This window comes from Nyctereutes procyonoides, unplaced genomic scaffold (genome assembly GCF_905146905.1).
Source record: "Nyctereutes procyonoides isolate TBG_1078 unplaced genomic scaffold, NYPRO_anot_genome, whole genome shotgun sequence".
Lineage (NCBI taxonomy): Eukaryota > Metazoa > Chordata > Mammalia > Carnivora > Canidae > Nyctereutes > Nyctereutes procyonoides.
Genome location: NW_026575140.1, coordinates 84,119,895 through 84,134,633, shown reverse-complemented (window position 1 = coordinate 84,134,633; position 14,739 = coordinate 84,119,895). Strand labels below are relative to the sequence as shown.

General features: G+C 35.4%; 1 protein-coding gene across 6 annotated transcripts in view; it reads left to right on the top strand.

The window, feature by feature from the left end:
• ARHGAP32 (Rho GTPase activating protein 32) overlaps positions 1 to 14,739 on the top strand; it is a 265,244-nt gene that overhangs the window by 89,936 nt on the left and 160,569 nt on the right. For 5 of the 6 annotated variants that reach the window (XM_055304940.1, XM_055304939.1, XM_055304936.1 and 2 more), the window contains one exon: positions 2,025 to 2,133. In XM_055304940.1, coding sequence (XP_055160915.1) covers positions 2,029 to 2,133 — 105 coding nt within the window. In that variant the 5' untranslated portion in view covers positions 2,025 to 2,028. Of the gene's footprint in view, positions 1 to 2,024; positions 2,134 to 8,606; positions 8,777 to 14,739 lie in introns of those variants that run through there. The other variant, XM_055304941.1, reaches the window with a different exon arrangement.

Genomic DNA, 14,739 nt, shown 5'->3' with positions numbered 1-14,739 from the left:
AAGTAAATTTTATTTTAGTAAATTTTGAATAAAATATGTCTAATTTTTTCCCTGCTTGATGTATGTGTGACTTCTTGAATCTTTATTTTGATGACTTCTATAAATTTTGAAAACTTTTCAGCCACTATTTTTCAAATATTGCTATTGTCTTGTTTTCTCTTTCATCATCTCCCTTATCTCTGATTTGCCAATTTAGACATATTTGAGTTAATCAAGTCTTGTTTATGTATTTCTCTTTTTTCTTTGTGTGCTTCAATGTATTTTGTACTGAACTGTCTTCTAGTTCACTAATTCTCTCTTTAGCCATGTCAGTTCTTTTTTAAAACTCATCCAGTGAGTTCTTAATTTCAGATGCTGCATTTTTCAGTTTTAGGATGAGTATTTGATTGTTTTTTAGTTTCCAGTTGTCTCTTAAAATTCTTCATTTGTCATCTAGTTCTAAAAAATTTTATTGAACATATTAATCATACATGTTTTTAGAATTTGACTAAAAGCTTGATAAAACTTGGTGAGAATTTAACTGATTTCTTCTTACCAGCTTGTCTCTCTTCTTTCCTGCTTTACCCTGAGCAGTAATTGCTTGTGATCCAGCTCATCTTGGCGATTCCTGTCTGTCTTTACAGTTTAGACTTGCTGGTTGCCTCAGTCTTCTGGTGGATTTAAGAAAAGTTATTATTTCTAAGACTATCTTTCTTTTTATCTTATTTGTATGGGAGCAATGTTTTTTACAGCTTTCACTACATCATAAACAGAAGTCAGAACTTCATTATAACTGTTTTAAAGTCCCTTTCTGATAATTTTAATGTCTGAATCAAATGTGAGTCTCTGTTTTATGTTTTCCCCCAATTTTTACTCATTTCCTGCTCTTTAAAATTTATTTTTAATTTTTTAAAAGCATCCCTTATAATGTTTACTGGATACTAGTTTGGCTAAAATATTTGCAGGGGGTCTGTAGAATGTTATTTTCCCTAAAGAGAGTTAATTTTTTTCCTGGCAGTTCTAATGCTATAAAGTCTTCATTTTAGATTTCTTAGAGTTCATCTATTGCTCATTTGTCCATACTTCTAAGGGATGGCCTTTCTGGAGTCTCAAGGGCCTAGGGTTTCCTTTCTTTTTCAGTGGTCCTCCATCTTGACAGTGCTTACTTGTTAACCTCCATCTCTATAGTGGGATTGGGCTGTGAGATAATCTTGTTTGCTCTTTAGTTGCCTATCAACTGTTTTTGGATAGGTTTCTCAGCATCTTGTCCTACTTACTTGTAGGCTTAGGAATAAGTTAATGGTTTCAGGGGGAATTTCCGTGTAGATTTATGGGTTCTTCTTCTGCATGTCTTTTTAGGGGTCATTTTCCCTCTTAAGCCCCATCTGCTTTGGCAACTTCATCATCCAACCTCTACCAGCTTAGTCCAGTAAGACCACAATATTATGCTTGGGCTTTGTTTCTCATTTTTGATTTAGGAAATCTCTTATATGAAAGTAATAATTAAATGTGGAATTTGTTTCATGGGCTCTCAAAGAATGTAGCCCCAAACTTTGATTGCTTTCCTGTGCCTTTAGACAAGTTGTTTCATATGTTTTGTTTAGCATTCATAGTTGTTCTTAAGTGTGCTAGTTCAAGACCCTGTGCTACAAAAATTGGACCTGGAAGTACCATATCCTGGAATTTTACTAATTCTGGAATTTCACTAATGCTTAGCACAGTTCCATTAATATTGGTGGCTGTTGCAAATCTTTTCCAGGTTCCTACTGTTAGATAAAATCAGTCCTTATATAATAATTACCACAGACTGTGAAGGTTAGGTAGTTATTAACTTTACATTTATCTTTTGGAATAAAAGTAGATGTTGAATATATCAGGAAAGATCTCTGAAAGCCAGAGTACAAATGGGGAATCAATACTAACCACTGAAGCTCTTAATTGAATTTCAAATCGGACATAATTTTCTATTTTTTGAATTACAGTCATTGGAAGGTTTTCATAGAATTGGGAGTTCTTATCATAGTCTCTTATGTTTTTACCTCCAGGAAGATGAAGTCCTCGGTACATTCTGAAGAGGATGATTTTGTTCCAGAACTACATAGAAATGTTCACCCTCGAGAGCGGCCTGATTGGGAAGAAACACTTAGCACAATGGTAAATCAGTTTTATGCATATGTATATGTGTGTATTTTACTTACGTAAGGAAAAGGAACCGAAGGAACTGATGAATCCTTAGAAAACATTTTTTTGGTGTGTTGCTTTGTTAATTTATTCAGGAAGTATCTATTGAGCAAATAATCTTTTCCAAGCAACGTTTTAAACTCTGTGGGCAGAGCCCTGAACAAAACACACCAATTTCCTTCCTATGTGGAGCTTATATTTTGAAGGGGTAGGAGGAGAGGTAAATAAATAAATATGTCAAGTGATGGTAAATGCTACAATAGAAAATTAACACAGAGTAGTGGGATTACAGAGTGGTAGGGTGGGGTAGGAAAGGATGGTTGCCCGCTCTATAGTAGAATGGCCATAGAAGACCTCTGGGAGAAGGTAAAATTTGAGCAGAAGGATGTAAGGGAGTGATAGTATGCTTATTTGGAAACATCATTTTAGGCATTGGAAGAACAAGTTAAAGGCTGTGACGTAGGATTAAAAAGTAAGTTGGAAGAAATACAAGTAGGACGTGTGGCTGAAATTGAACCAGCCACGGGAAAAGTAGGAGGAGATGAGGTCAGAGAAGTGGTTAGGGTGGATGGAGTACAAATCATGTAGTTTCTTGTGGTCCATTATAAATACTGGTTTCTTATGCTGAGTGAGATGGGAAACCATTGGAGGATTTTTGTCTGAGAAGTGACCAAGATCTGTCTTAAAATTTTAAAGGAAGTCCCTGGTTTCTGTGAATAAGCTAAAGGGAGAGGTAAAAGAAGAAATAAGGAGACCAATTAGGAGAAAAATCCTATGCAGTGTAGTTTCCACATGATAAATCTGAGATAACACATTTAATCTATTACAGCTTTTTGCAGTTCAGGTCTGTTAAAGAACAGTGAAATTCTTTTTGTGGAGAATGACATTTTACTTAATTGTAGTTAAGTTAGTGTTTCTTATCATCAAAATTGAATGCAAATCTTCATCTGTCAAGAATGATCTATAATGAGACTTTATGTATTTCGTTTTTGAAATGCCTTTTCACTCAGGTAATGCCAAATGTGGACATCAGTTCATGAACATGTTGTTTTCATTTGAGCATATTTGTCTCTTGGAAGGCATTTGAATTCTATTAGATTCTTCTTTTGATATTTACCTTTTAGCGTAACATTATGTTACAAATGTCCAATTAAAGGTGAAGTTGAAGCTCCTTGATTGCAACAGTATATAGAATTTGCAGTATGGAAATTTGCTTTGCACTTGTGGTCTGGAAAATACTGCTGGAACTATAGTTTGAGTTCAGAAAATATATTCATTGAGAATTTATGTGGTAATGGTGATCTCTCTTCTTATTTTAATGTTTGATAGCTTGGAAAATATGTATGGCAGCTCATGATTGTGATTTTAACAGATTATCACAGTTATCATTATTATATATATATATATATTATCATAAGCCATGTTTTGCTTTGCAATTTTAGGTTAAATTCATTAAGAAATAGCATCAAATCTGCAGCAAAAATTCATTTTTTAAAAACAGATTTTATTTATTCATGAGAGACACAGAGAGAGAGAGAGAGAGAGAGAGAGGCAGAGACACAGGCAGAGGGAGAAGCAGGCTTCATGCAGGGAGCCTGATGTGGGACTCAATCCAGGGACTCCAGGATCACACCCTGGGTTGAAGGCGGCGCTAAACTGCTGAGCCACCCAGGGATCGCTGCAAAAATTCATTTTGAAACCATATAGCATTCAGTAACAGAGGCTGAAAATATGTCCAACTGAACCTTTTCTGATTCACCCATTTTTTGACCAAAATTGATTATAATGTATCTTAGTAGATTCCACTTCAGGTTGTACTGAATTAATGTTTGTTGAATTTATTTCAGAATATCGTCATCTGTAATTGTCCCAGGCAGATGATATGTAGGGGCTAATTCTTCAGCCACTTTAAACTCAGCATTAATTCCTCAGAGCTGGAGTATTGGTTACATTGGTTGACTTATCAACAGTTAAGGAAAACTACTTGAAATCATTTACCTTGTTTTTAAGTTGACTCTTGATTTTGCTCTCAATGACCTTAACTTTTCAAGCCTATGTATGTACTGAAAGGTTGTTAGGTTTAAATCAGTTTGGTTTATTTCTGGATTTCTTTGCTATAGTCAAACATGATTTAATTGATTCAGCATTGGTCAGTGGCTTTCCTTGCTCTGCTAACAAATGATATACTTGGGAATTTACTTTGGATGCAGTTTTATTTTTTTGAGGAAATTCTGTGTGATGCTTTACTCATTTACTCTGTTTTAGAGTTTTCTAACTTCAGATTGTTGTTTTCATGGGAGTTGAGAATATTGTGATGAGTGCATAGTTTGGTAATGTTTGATGTATATTTTTTCCTTCAGCACAGCTGTAGTGTCAGTGCATAATAAACAGTGTTTTGCCATCTTCTTTGATAATGAAACCCACAGTCTCCTGTGCCTTCAAAGCATGATACTCATAGTTGTTACCTCTTCTTTGCTTATTTTTTACATGTTGTGTACAAATTGGTAATTTTAGATGTGTAGTATGATGATGTGGAACTTGAAATGCTATTGAGTTATAACAACTCCATAGTGCAATTTATGGTATTCTGAGTGGCAGTATTAATTGATGAGAGGGCATATTAGGTCTTTTTCATAGCTACTCAGCACTGTCATTGGAATGTGAAAGCAACCATAGATAATACATAAATGAGCATGGCTGTATTCCAATAAACCTTTATTTATGGACACAGCTTTGAATTTCATGTAGGTTTCACATATCATTGGATAATCATCCTTCTTTTGATTTTCTTCCCCCCAAACACTTAAAAATATTACCTTATTAAACACTTCCCCCCAAACACTTAAAAATATTACCTTATTAAACAGACGTTGGGCTGGGTTGGCCTTAGTTTTGGCCCCTGCCTTATATAATTGTAACTTAAGATCTAAGGCTTTCTGAAATCTTTCAATTGGAAAATGCTTCTATTTTACTTCTAGTATGTTGTTCATATCTATGTCTTAACACTTAGTCTCATTCTAGTTAGTAATGGATGTATCTATCTCCTTTTATTATATTATAAATTTTTAAGAAAGGGTAAAGATAATCTTATATTCATTTTATTGAAGGATAAAGCTTAAAGAGGATATAATCATGGCTCTCATACAAATATAAAATGAACACATGCCAAGGATATTTAACTCATTAATTAATGAAGGAACGAGTCAAGTGTTACAACTTGATTCAAAGGAGATTTGGTTCAAAGGAGAATTCAGAATTCAGAGTGCCTTACTGTTAGAGATTAATCATGCTAACATAGATACAAATGGATGCAAAAACTGGCTAAATTCTTCAGTTCCACTAGACATAATTTGCGTTTCTATGGACAGGAATTATTTGTACTATTAGTTTTTTGCAAGTTAACTTCTCTGCAGAGATGGAAAATAGCCTCAGCAAAGACAAGTCCCACACCTCTAGCAAATCAAGGAATCCCTGGAGGTGCTAGCATCCCATTGAAAAGATATTCAGTAATCTGGTTCACTATTAGTGTGTGGAAATGCAACTGTTCTAATGATTTTGTATTCTGAAGCTTTATGAATTTATTAGTTCTGACAATGTTTTGTTGGAGTCTTTAGGGTTTTATATATATATGTCATCTAGAAATAGAGTCTTACTTCTTCCTTTCTGATTTGGAGGCCTTTTATTTTTCTTGCTTAATTGCTCCTGCTATGATTTCCAGTACAATTTTGAATAGACATGATGAGAGTGGGCATCCTTGTCTTATTGTTAATTTTAGAGGAAAAGCTTTTAGCCTTTCATCATGGAGTATGATATTAGCCATGGGTTTGTCATATGACCCTTATGTTGAGGCATGTTCCCTGTATTCATTTAGATTGAGAGTTTTTATCATAAATGGATTTTGAATTCTGTCAGATGCTTTTTCTGCATCTATTGAGATGCTTCTATAATTTTTATCCTTCATTTTGTTAATATGGTGTGTCATGTTGATTGATTTGTGGATGTCAAACTATCCTTTGATCCCTGGAATAAATCACACTTGACCATGGTATATGGTCCTTTGTGGTACTGTTGGATTCACTTTGCTTGATATTTTAAGGATTTTGCATCTGTGCTCATCAGGGATGTTGTCTTGTAATTTAATTTTTTAAGATTCTATGTATTTATTTGGAGTGTGAGTGGTGGGAGGGGCAATGGAAGAGGGAGAAAGGATCTCAAGCAGATTCTACATTGTATGTGGAGCCCAAGGGAGGGCTCGATCTCATGACCCTGAGATCGTGGCCTGAGCCAAATGGATGCTTAACTGAGCCATCTAGGTACTTCTGTAATTTACTTTTCCTGTAACATCCTTGTCTGCTTTTGATTTCAAGGTAGTGCTGGCCTTGTATAATAAGTTTGAATCTTCCCTTTTATTTTTTGGAAGAGTTTGAGAAGGGTTGGTATTAATTCTTCTTTAAAATTTTTTTTAAGATTTTATTTATTTATTTATGAGACACACACACACACACACACACACAGAGGCAGACATATAGGCAGAGGGAGAAGCGGGCTCCATGCAGGGGGCCCGACATGGGACTCGATTGTGGAACTCTGGGATCATGCCCTGGGCCAAAGTCAGATGCTCAACTGCTGAGCCACTCAGGTGTCCCTAAATGTTTGATGGAATACACTAATGAAGGTGTCTGATCCTAGACTTTTATTTGTTGGAAGATATTTGATTACTGATTCTCTCCTTTCTAATAATTGATCTGTCCTAAATCATCTTAAAATTAAAACAGCAAACCCTAAAGTAGCACCCTATCCTTTTGTGATTTATAGTTTATGGTTTATAACTTATTACTCTTCCTAAATTTATAACTAAATAGCTATAAGTATTTTTAAAAATCTAATAAAAAGCTATAGTTTTTCTAAATTACTAAGTGAAATGCTTATTTGCAGTTATTTAGCAATGAAATCATTTAGTGGAAAACGTTAGGACTTTTAAAAAGATAAAAAACCTGAAGAGAAAATCTTTAACTAGTTTTGAATATACTAATTAATGTGTTTTATTGTTTATTTGTAGTATGGATTGTATGAGTTTTCTCAGAATGGATCATGTTAATTAAGTTTTTTTAGAGGGAGGGTTCTCACTTGATAGTTTTTTTTTTTACCCTTAAAATCAGCATGTCCAAGGCTAATGGCTAAAGCAGGTCATGTTGTATGTAGTAAAGAAATTGTTATTGACAGAATAAAATCAGTGGTCCTTGGTAAAAATGCTCAGATATGCTAACAACCAGAGCCATGAAAATTAAAACAAGTTGTAAATGCTGTACTTCCAAGATACCAAAATTTCACAAAGCAAAATATTAAGTTAATGTACAGTGTTTTAACATGTGTGTCTGCCCCTGCACATACTCTCCCCTTTTCCTTGCTCATAAACAAACATGTGCTTGGCTAGTGTGAGCACCTGCATGCTCTTTCCCACATACACATATGCTCTCTCCCTTTTTCTCTCTCTTACACACTTCCAGTCACAGCCATCATCACTCCTGAAGGGTTGCGTGGCTCTTTCCTCTGCTTCTCTTCTTCCCACCTGCTAAATGTAGGAATACACAAGGGGTCTGTATTTTGTTTCTTTGTGCTTGTTTCTCCTCACGTTTTTACTGTTCTGCAGATTGGATTGTCATCTCTACACAGATGGCTTCCATGTCCGTATCTCTAGCTTTGTAAGAATTCATTCCCCACTGGGAGGTCCTGTAGAAACTGTGAGCTCTATTTCACTACATCTCAGCTTTCCTCCTCCCAGAAGTGAATTTCTTCCTTTTAACTTGACAGTTTTTGTGAATGCTACTAACTTCATTCCATTCACTCAGGTTCCTTTTATTTATGTCGGATCATTTTCCTCCAGTCACAGGGCCTCCTCACTCTTTCTCAAATATGCCAAGTACTGTCCCACTTCAGGGCCTTTGTATTTTTGTTCTTCTCCTGGAAAAGGCTTTCCCTACATGATCTGCAAAGCTTGCTCTGCTCCTTCTTTCTGGTCTCTTCAAATGTTAAAAGTTAAGTGTGGCCTTACTCACCCTCATAGGGGAAATAATAGTCCTGCCTTCCTCTCTCTGACTTCTTTTCTTGGCTTTGATTTTTCTCCACAGTACTTGCAAATATAATTTGTATCATTATTATCTTTCTTCTCCACTAGGTTATAAGCTCCTTGAGTACGGGGACTTTGTCACTTCTGTTTACTGTTTCATCCCCTGTGCCTGGCATAGTAAAATCTTAGTAAATATTTTTTTGAATGAGTGAAATTGTCATTCTCTGGATAAATAGAACCACCTATTTTTTCCTTAAAAATGCCCTGAATTTTCCTGCTTTATTATCTCATTTGTTAGATGTTAATATGAATTTTCTTCTTTCTTTTCTTTTCATTTATTTTCTATTCTCTTTTTTTTCTTTTCTCTCCTTTTTTTAAGATAAAAGTGAGACCATTGGTACATTTTTCTTAGACTTTTCAAAAGTACCCTTTGTATTTGGACCATTTCCCCCGTCTGTTGCCTACTTTCTAAAGAGGAACGAGGATTGATTAAAACAGCTGGATTATTCCTTCCTGAATAATCTTGAGGAAGAGGTAATTTTGGAGGAGGTGTGTATTTTGTTTATTGCTCCTTTATTAATAGTTGTCCACTCTGTTCGGTAGACTGGTTCCTTTTACTCATTGAGCTATAAAAATACTGCAGTTTGAATAAAAGAATTAAGAAGTCTTTGCAAATGTTCTTTAAATGAATGTCTTTAGCTCTTTTATTACTGCATGATGTTTAACGGTGCATTTTTGATTGTTGGATGAATTTTAGTTATAAATCAGAGAAACTGAAGATGTTTTTCATTTCACAGTCTTTAAAAACTGAGTGTTTTGTTTAGTTTTGCTTTCTGAATAATCACAAATGCAACCATTGATTAATATGCAAAGCCCAGGTTTTGAATTCTTGCCAAATATATTCAGAATTCTTCAATAAATAACTCCCAAGCCCATCCTATTCCATGGTGCATATTTTTCTGGCTGAAGATTGTGGGAATTCTCTGGAATGAACCAAGTGACATTAATTATTAAAGATAATGTACTGCTGAGAGTTCTGAGCTATGTATTAGGTGAGCCATATAAAATTGTTAGTTTTATAGGTTAAATGAGCTCAAAATTGGCAGTTTTATAAGGTTAAGCCTAAAATCTTTTGAACTCTTGAACTGAGCTCAAACCCAGTATTTTATTGTTAATTATTAAACTGAAAACTACAGTTGACCCTTGGACAAAACAGGTTTGAACTGCACAGATCCACTTATACGTGCATTTTCTTGGATAAATAATGTATGGTACTGTAAATATGTTTTCTCTTCCTTATGATTTTCTTAACATTTTTCTCCTAGCTTACTTTATTGTAAGAATACAGTATATAAAACATGTAGCATTCAAAATATGTATTAATAATCAATTCATGTTATTATTAAGGCTTCCGGTCAATAGTAAGCTATTAGTAGTTAAATTTTGGGGGAGTCAAAGTTATACTGAATTTTTAATTGTGTAAGGGATTAGGGTTCTTAACCTCCATGTTGCTTAAGGGTCAGTTGTACGTTCCAAATATTGTGCTATTTAAGGCTTTAAGTGATCTGGGTGTTACTTTTACTGAGATAATTTGTTATATAGCTTTTCAAAAATATGTTTAAACTTAGGAAATACTCAGGGAGAAAGTACATAAAACATGCAGTTAGAGGAGTAATGACTCTTATAGATCTCAAATGGAGTGTCATGGTTAGTCTAAAATATTGCTATTTCTTTCTTTAATAGAAATTTTCCAATGAAGTACCTCCCTCATTTGTGGTTATTTTTTCCCTTCTACTATTCTTTAGTTCATACCCTGCCTTATTTCAGAAAAAACATGTAGTTTATATTTTATAATACATATTTAAATATTACATGCCCATTTTTATTATTAGATCTGATGTACAAAATTCAGATGTAGACACAGATCAGTATCATTTTCTAGCAGCACTGAAGACTAGCAATAATTTACCTGAATAAAATCCCTATAAAGGTAATAGTATACTGTTTTTAGATTTTCCTAAAAGCCTTAATATAAAATATCTGATAAATTTATTTACAATACTGGAACACTGTATTTTCAGCAAATTAAATACTTGCTGAATAGGGAGGATTATCTTTAATGATTGGGACAGATGGGAGTGAGAAGAAGGAAAGAATGAATCTCCATTTAGAGAAGTGTACATTTCAAAATATTTGACAATTTTGCTAATATGTCATTGTGTTAATTTTTATGTTGATTTACCAGATGTTGCCTCATAGGGAATTTGTGATTATTATAGTAATGGACCTTGCTGATAACTTTTCCTAAATTATTTTAAATGTTGCCCTTGAATAATTTTTTCTTGTTAATTGGTTTTCTCTGAAGAGACATTATTTTGTAGTAGAATTGAACTTTAAGGCAACTTCTTCACTGTGAAGGAACTAGCTTTATAATCACTTTTTAAAATCATAGATTTTCTTTTTTTTTTTTGCTTTAGTAATCTCACCCAAATGTTTGTAGTCAAAATAGACTTCAGATGTTTGCTCTGAGTGGAACCTGATTAAGATTTTTTTCTCTCCCTCTCCTTCTGTCCCTCCCTCACATCCCCACTCTGAAAACATTTTGTGATGCTGTTGTTCAACATAATATACTGTAGATTTAATAGATGTAGCTTTTGTAGCTTTTTGGTAGTATTGGGGTAATTATTTATTATATTTCTCCTTATTGTCTTTTGTTCCTTTGTAAGAAAGGGGCCAATACTTAGACCAATTAAAATTTAATAGTTTCTATAAACATGTTTCATTTCAGAGATTTGTTCCATATATGTCCTATGGTGAAACTATATTTGAGTATGGAAACTGGCAGTCCCATTTGCCTTTCTTCACAGAACAGATTTCATATTCAAATCTTGTTTTTTTTTCCAGTTATATATATGGTAATGCATATCATATGTATATGCATAGTTCTTCCTTGACTTACGATAGGGTCACATCCTCATAAACTAATTGTACATTGAAAATATTATAAGTCAAAGATGAATTGGATACATCTAACCTACTGAACATTATAGCCTAGTCTTGTCTATCTTAAATGTGCTCAGAACACTTATATTAGCCTACAGTTGGACAAAATTATTTAACACGAAGTCTGTTTTATAATGAAGTGTTGAAGATCTCAGTGGATTTATTATATATTTTACTGAAAGTGAAAAGCAGAATGGTTGTATGAGTACAGAACATTGCTTACCCTCATGCTCCTGTTGTTGACTACGAGCTGTGGCTCACCCCTGCTGCTCAGCATCACTAGGAAGTATGGTACTGTATATGCTAACCTAGGAAAAAGTCAAAATTCAAAACTTAAAGTATACTATTGAATGTGCATTGCTTTCTTACTATTGTAAAGTCAAAAAGTTGTAAGTGGAACCGTCTTAAATCTGGGACTGTCGGTGTATGTATACAGCTCTACCAACCTAAAGACAGCTCCTACATTTTTTTTCCTATTTAAGAGGCCAGATATTTTTCCCTTCACTACTATGTTTTAAGTCCAAATGTTATTTTTGATTATTGTTATGAAGAAACATTATTTATAAAATTAGTCTAAAGCTGTGGTGCTGTCCCTTAAATTCTGAGTACAAATAATAAAAAGAATATAGTGAATAAGATTTGAGTTTGTCAAAGGAAGAAAGTGAAGAGTGGCAGAAAGTTACCGTTTTTTTTCTCCTGAATTATTTTTACATGCTTTTTGCTAGCCTTGTACTTATGTCGTATTGGGATTTTTGTTCTTTGAAGAAAAGGACACTTGGGGGCATTTTGTTAACAGTATATTCTTACGTTGAATGCATTTTGATGTCCTTTGAGAATGCTTATTTTCTGTGACAATTTTGGATCCACCTTTGTTGTTCTTTAGTATTGGCTACTCATTTTGAATAGTTTGCCTTTATGCCCAGTATAGATTTAGCATTGCAGTCTTGCTTATTCAACTGATTATGAATGTGCACGTTATGTATATGTACCCATGTGTAAATAAGGATGTTATTTGCTGTACCTTTTAAAAATGAGATTTTATATAAAATCATTTATATTTCAAATTACTGGAATTATAGATAAATACAATTATATCTTTGTCATTTAGTAATGAATGTCTTGGAGCTGAGTTTGGGATTTCCTGCCCTTCTGCTTTGTTCTCTGTAGCAGGAGGTGATCTCCACAAATTAATTTCCTAGGCTCTCTTGCCACCAGACTTCTGGGTAGGTTTGGCCAGTGGGAGGCACTGGTAGGAGATTGGAGGGCAGGAAAATGGGAGAAGACTGGTTATGTATTTCTCTTTTTTCTGCTTTGAGATGCAGCCGCTGTGGTTCTAGCTCCTACTGCATTAACTCAGGACTTGGCTCAGTGATCAAAAATCCATTTAATTACTAGAACAAGAGTATATCTCATCATAAATATGTTTTTTTCTCTTGTTCTTCCCTAAATTGCCTGTAAATATGAATATCTAGTTTTGTCTATTGGAATTATATTGAGTATCTAATCTCCAATCTCAGTTATAATGGGTTGTTATTTATTTGAATATGGTTGCTGTAAGGTAGGTAGGTGGAAGCAGGTAGCTAACTTGCTTGCTTTCTCTCTTTCCTTCTCTCTTTTTCCCAGTAAAGCTTTCTTCCTTTGTAAAAACAAGACATGCTTATATGGAAAATGCAGGGAAGTGAGAAAAAAAGAGACTTACCCATAATGCCATTTCCCATGCCATTGAGATTATTTTGGTATATTTCCTTCTTGACTTCTTACCATGTAGAGAATTTCTAATTTAACACCCATATAAACATGATTTTCTTCTCCAAATTGTTACTTTCAAAGCATATTGCTTTGTTAATATATTCTCTTTTCCCCATCATTTCTGGGAATATAATTTTATACTCGTAAACAATCTACAGTTTTATATCTTTTTCTTCCCATTGAACATATACATTCTGCCTCATTATTAAGGTGCTGCAGTGAAGGGAAAACTGAATATTCCCCGGAGTACGTTATGGAAAATGTCATAGGTAAAGGAGTTGGCTGGGTCGGAACTCTGGAAAAGACTGGCTGGTGGACATAGTGAAAGGACACCTGTGAAAGGGGACTAAAAAATGTTACCATAGAGAGAGAAAGGAATGAAGTTTATTCCTCCTTGTAGGGGAAATCAATGAGAGTCTTTTTTCTTTAAGATTTTATTTATTTATTTGAGAGAGAAAATAAGCATGAGTGGGGGGGAGGGGCATAGGGAGAGGGAGAAGCAGACTCCCCACTGAGCAGAGAACCCAATGCCAGACTTCATCCCAGAATCTTGAAATCATGACCTGAGCAGAAAGCAGATGCTTCACCAGCTGAGCCACCCAGGTCCCAGTTGAGGGTCTTGAGAGCTGCAGAATGGGCATGGAACTGTTTGTGGCATGCACATTGAAGTATAGGTTGCCAGGGAGAAAGGAGAGTGTTTAGTACATACACTGAGTCAGATCTGTGTACCTCCCGCCTGGCTACTAGCCTCACCTGCAGAAATTGTACTTTCTTCCAGGGCTTGCCTTCACACGAGCTTCAGCAGGAGTCTTGGGAGAGTACTGAAGTCAGTGCATTCATTGGCGTCTGGGAGTGCTGGAAATCAAGAGCTTTGGGGGCTTTGCTTCACAGTCCTGGGAAGAGAGAGTTTTACTTATTTATTTATTTTTAAAAGATTTTATGTATCTGAGACAGAGAACGCAAGTGTGTGAGACCTCGAGCTGTGGTGGGGAGGCAGAGGAGGAGGGAGAAGCAGGCTCCCCACTGAGTGAGGAGCCCTTGTGGGGTTGGATTCCAGGACCCTGAGATCATGACCTGAGCCCAAGGCAGACACTTCACTGCCTGAGCCACCCAGGAGAGAGTTTCAACTGCATGGGAGGTAAAGGAGCACTTAAAGCCTGAGATCAGGAATTTCTAGGGTCTTAAATATCGACATTACTAATATTCATTGTCTGTTGCTGTGTGAGAAATTATCACAAATGTAGAGACTTAATGCTCGTTTGCTGTCTTGCGGTCCTGTAGGTCATAAGTTTGAGGGAGCTGAACTGGGTTTTCTGCTCAGGGTCTTGGTGAGGCAGAAATCAAGATGTCAGCTGGGTTGGGCTCTCCTCTGAAGACTGAAGAATCTGCTTCCCTCCTCATGTGGGTTGTGGACAGAATTCTTGTTCTAGGTCTGAAGTCCTAGTTTCCCTGTTGGCTGCCGGCGGGGGGCTGCGTTCTACTATCAGAGGCTGCCTGAAGTCCTCCTCACTTGGACACTTCAGGCTTCAAAGCCAGCAGCAGCACCTCAAATCCTTATCATGCTTTCAATCTTCTTTGGTTTTCTCTTTTGCTGCCAGCTGGAGAGAACCGCTTTTGAAGTGCTTTTGTGATTAGATTAGGCCCACCTTGACAATTATTTTAAGATCAACTGACCCGAGACTTGAATGACATCCAAAAAATCTCTTCCCATCATTACCTAGGTTAGTGTTTGAGTAACCAGGAGGTAGGAGTCTTGGCAG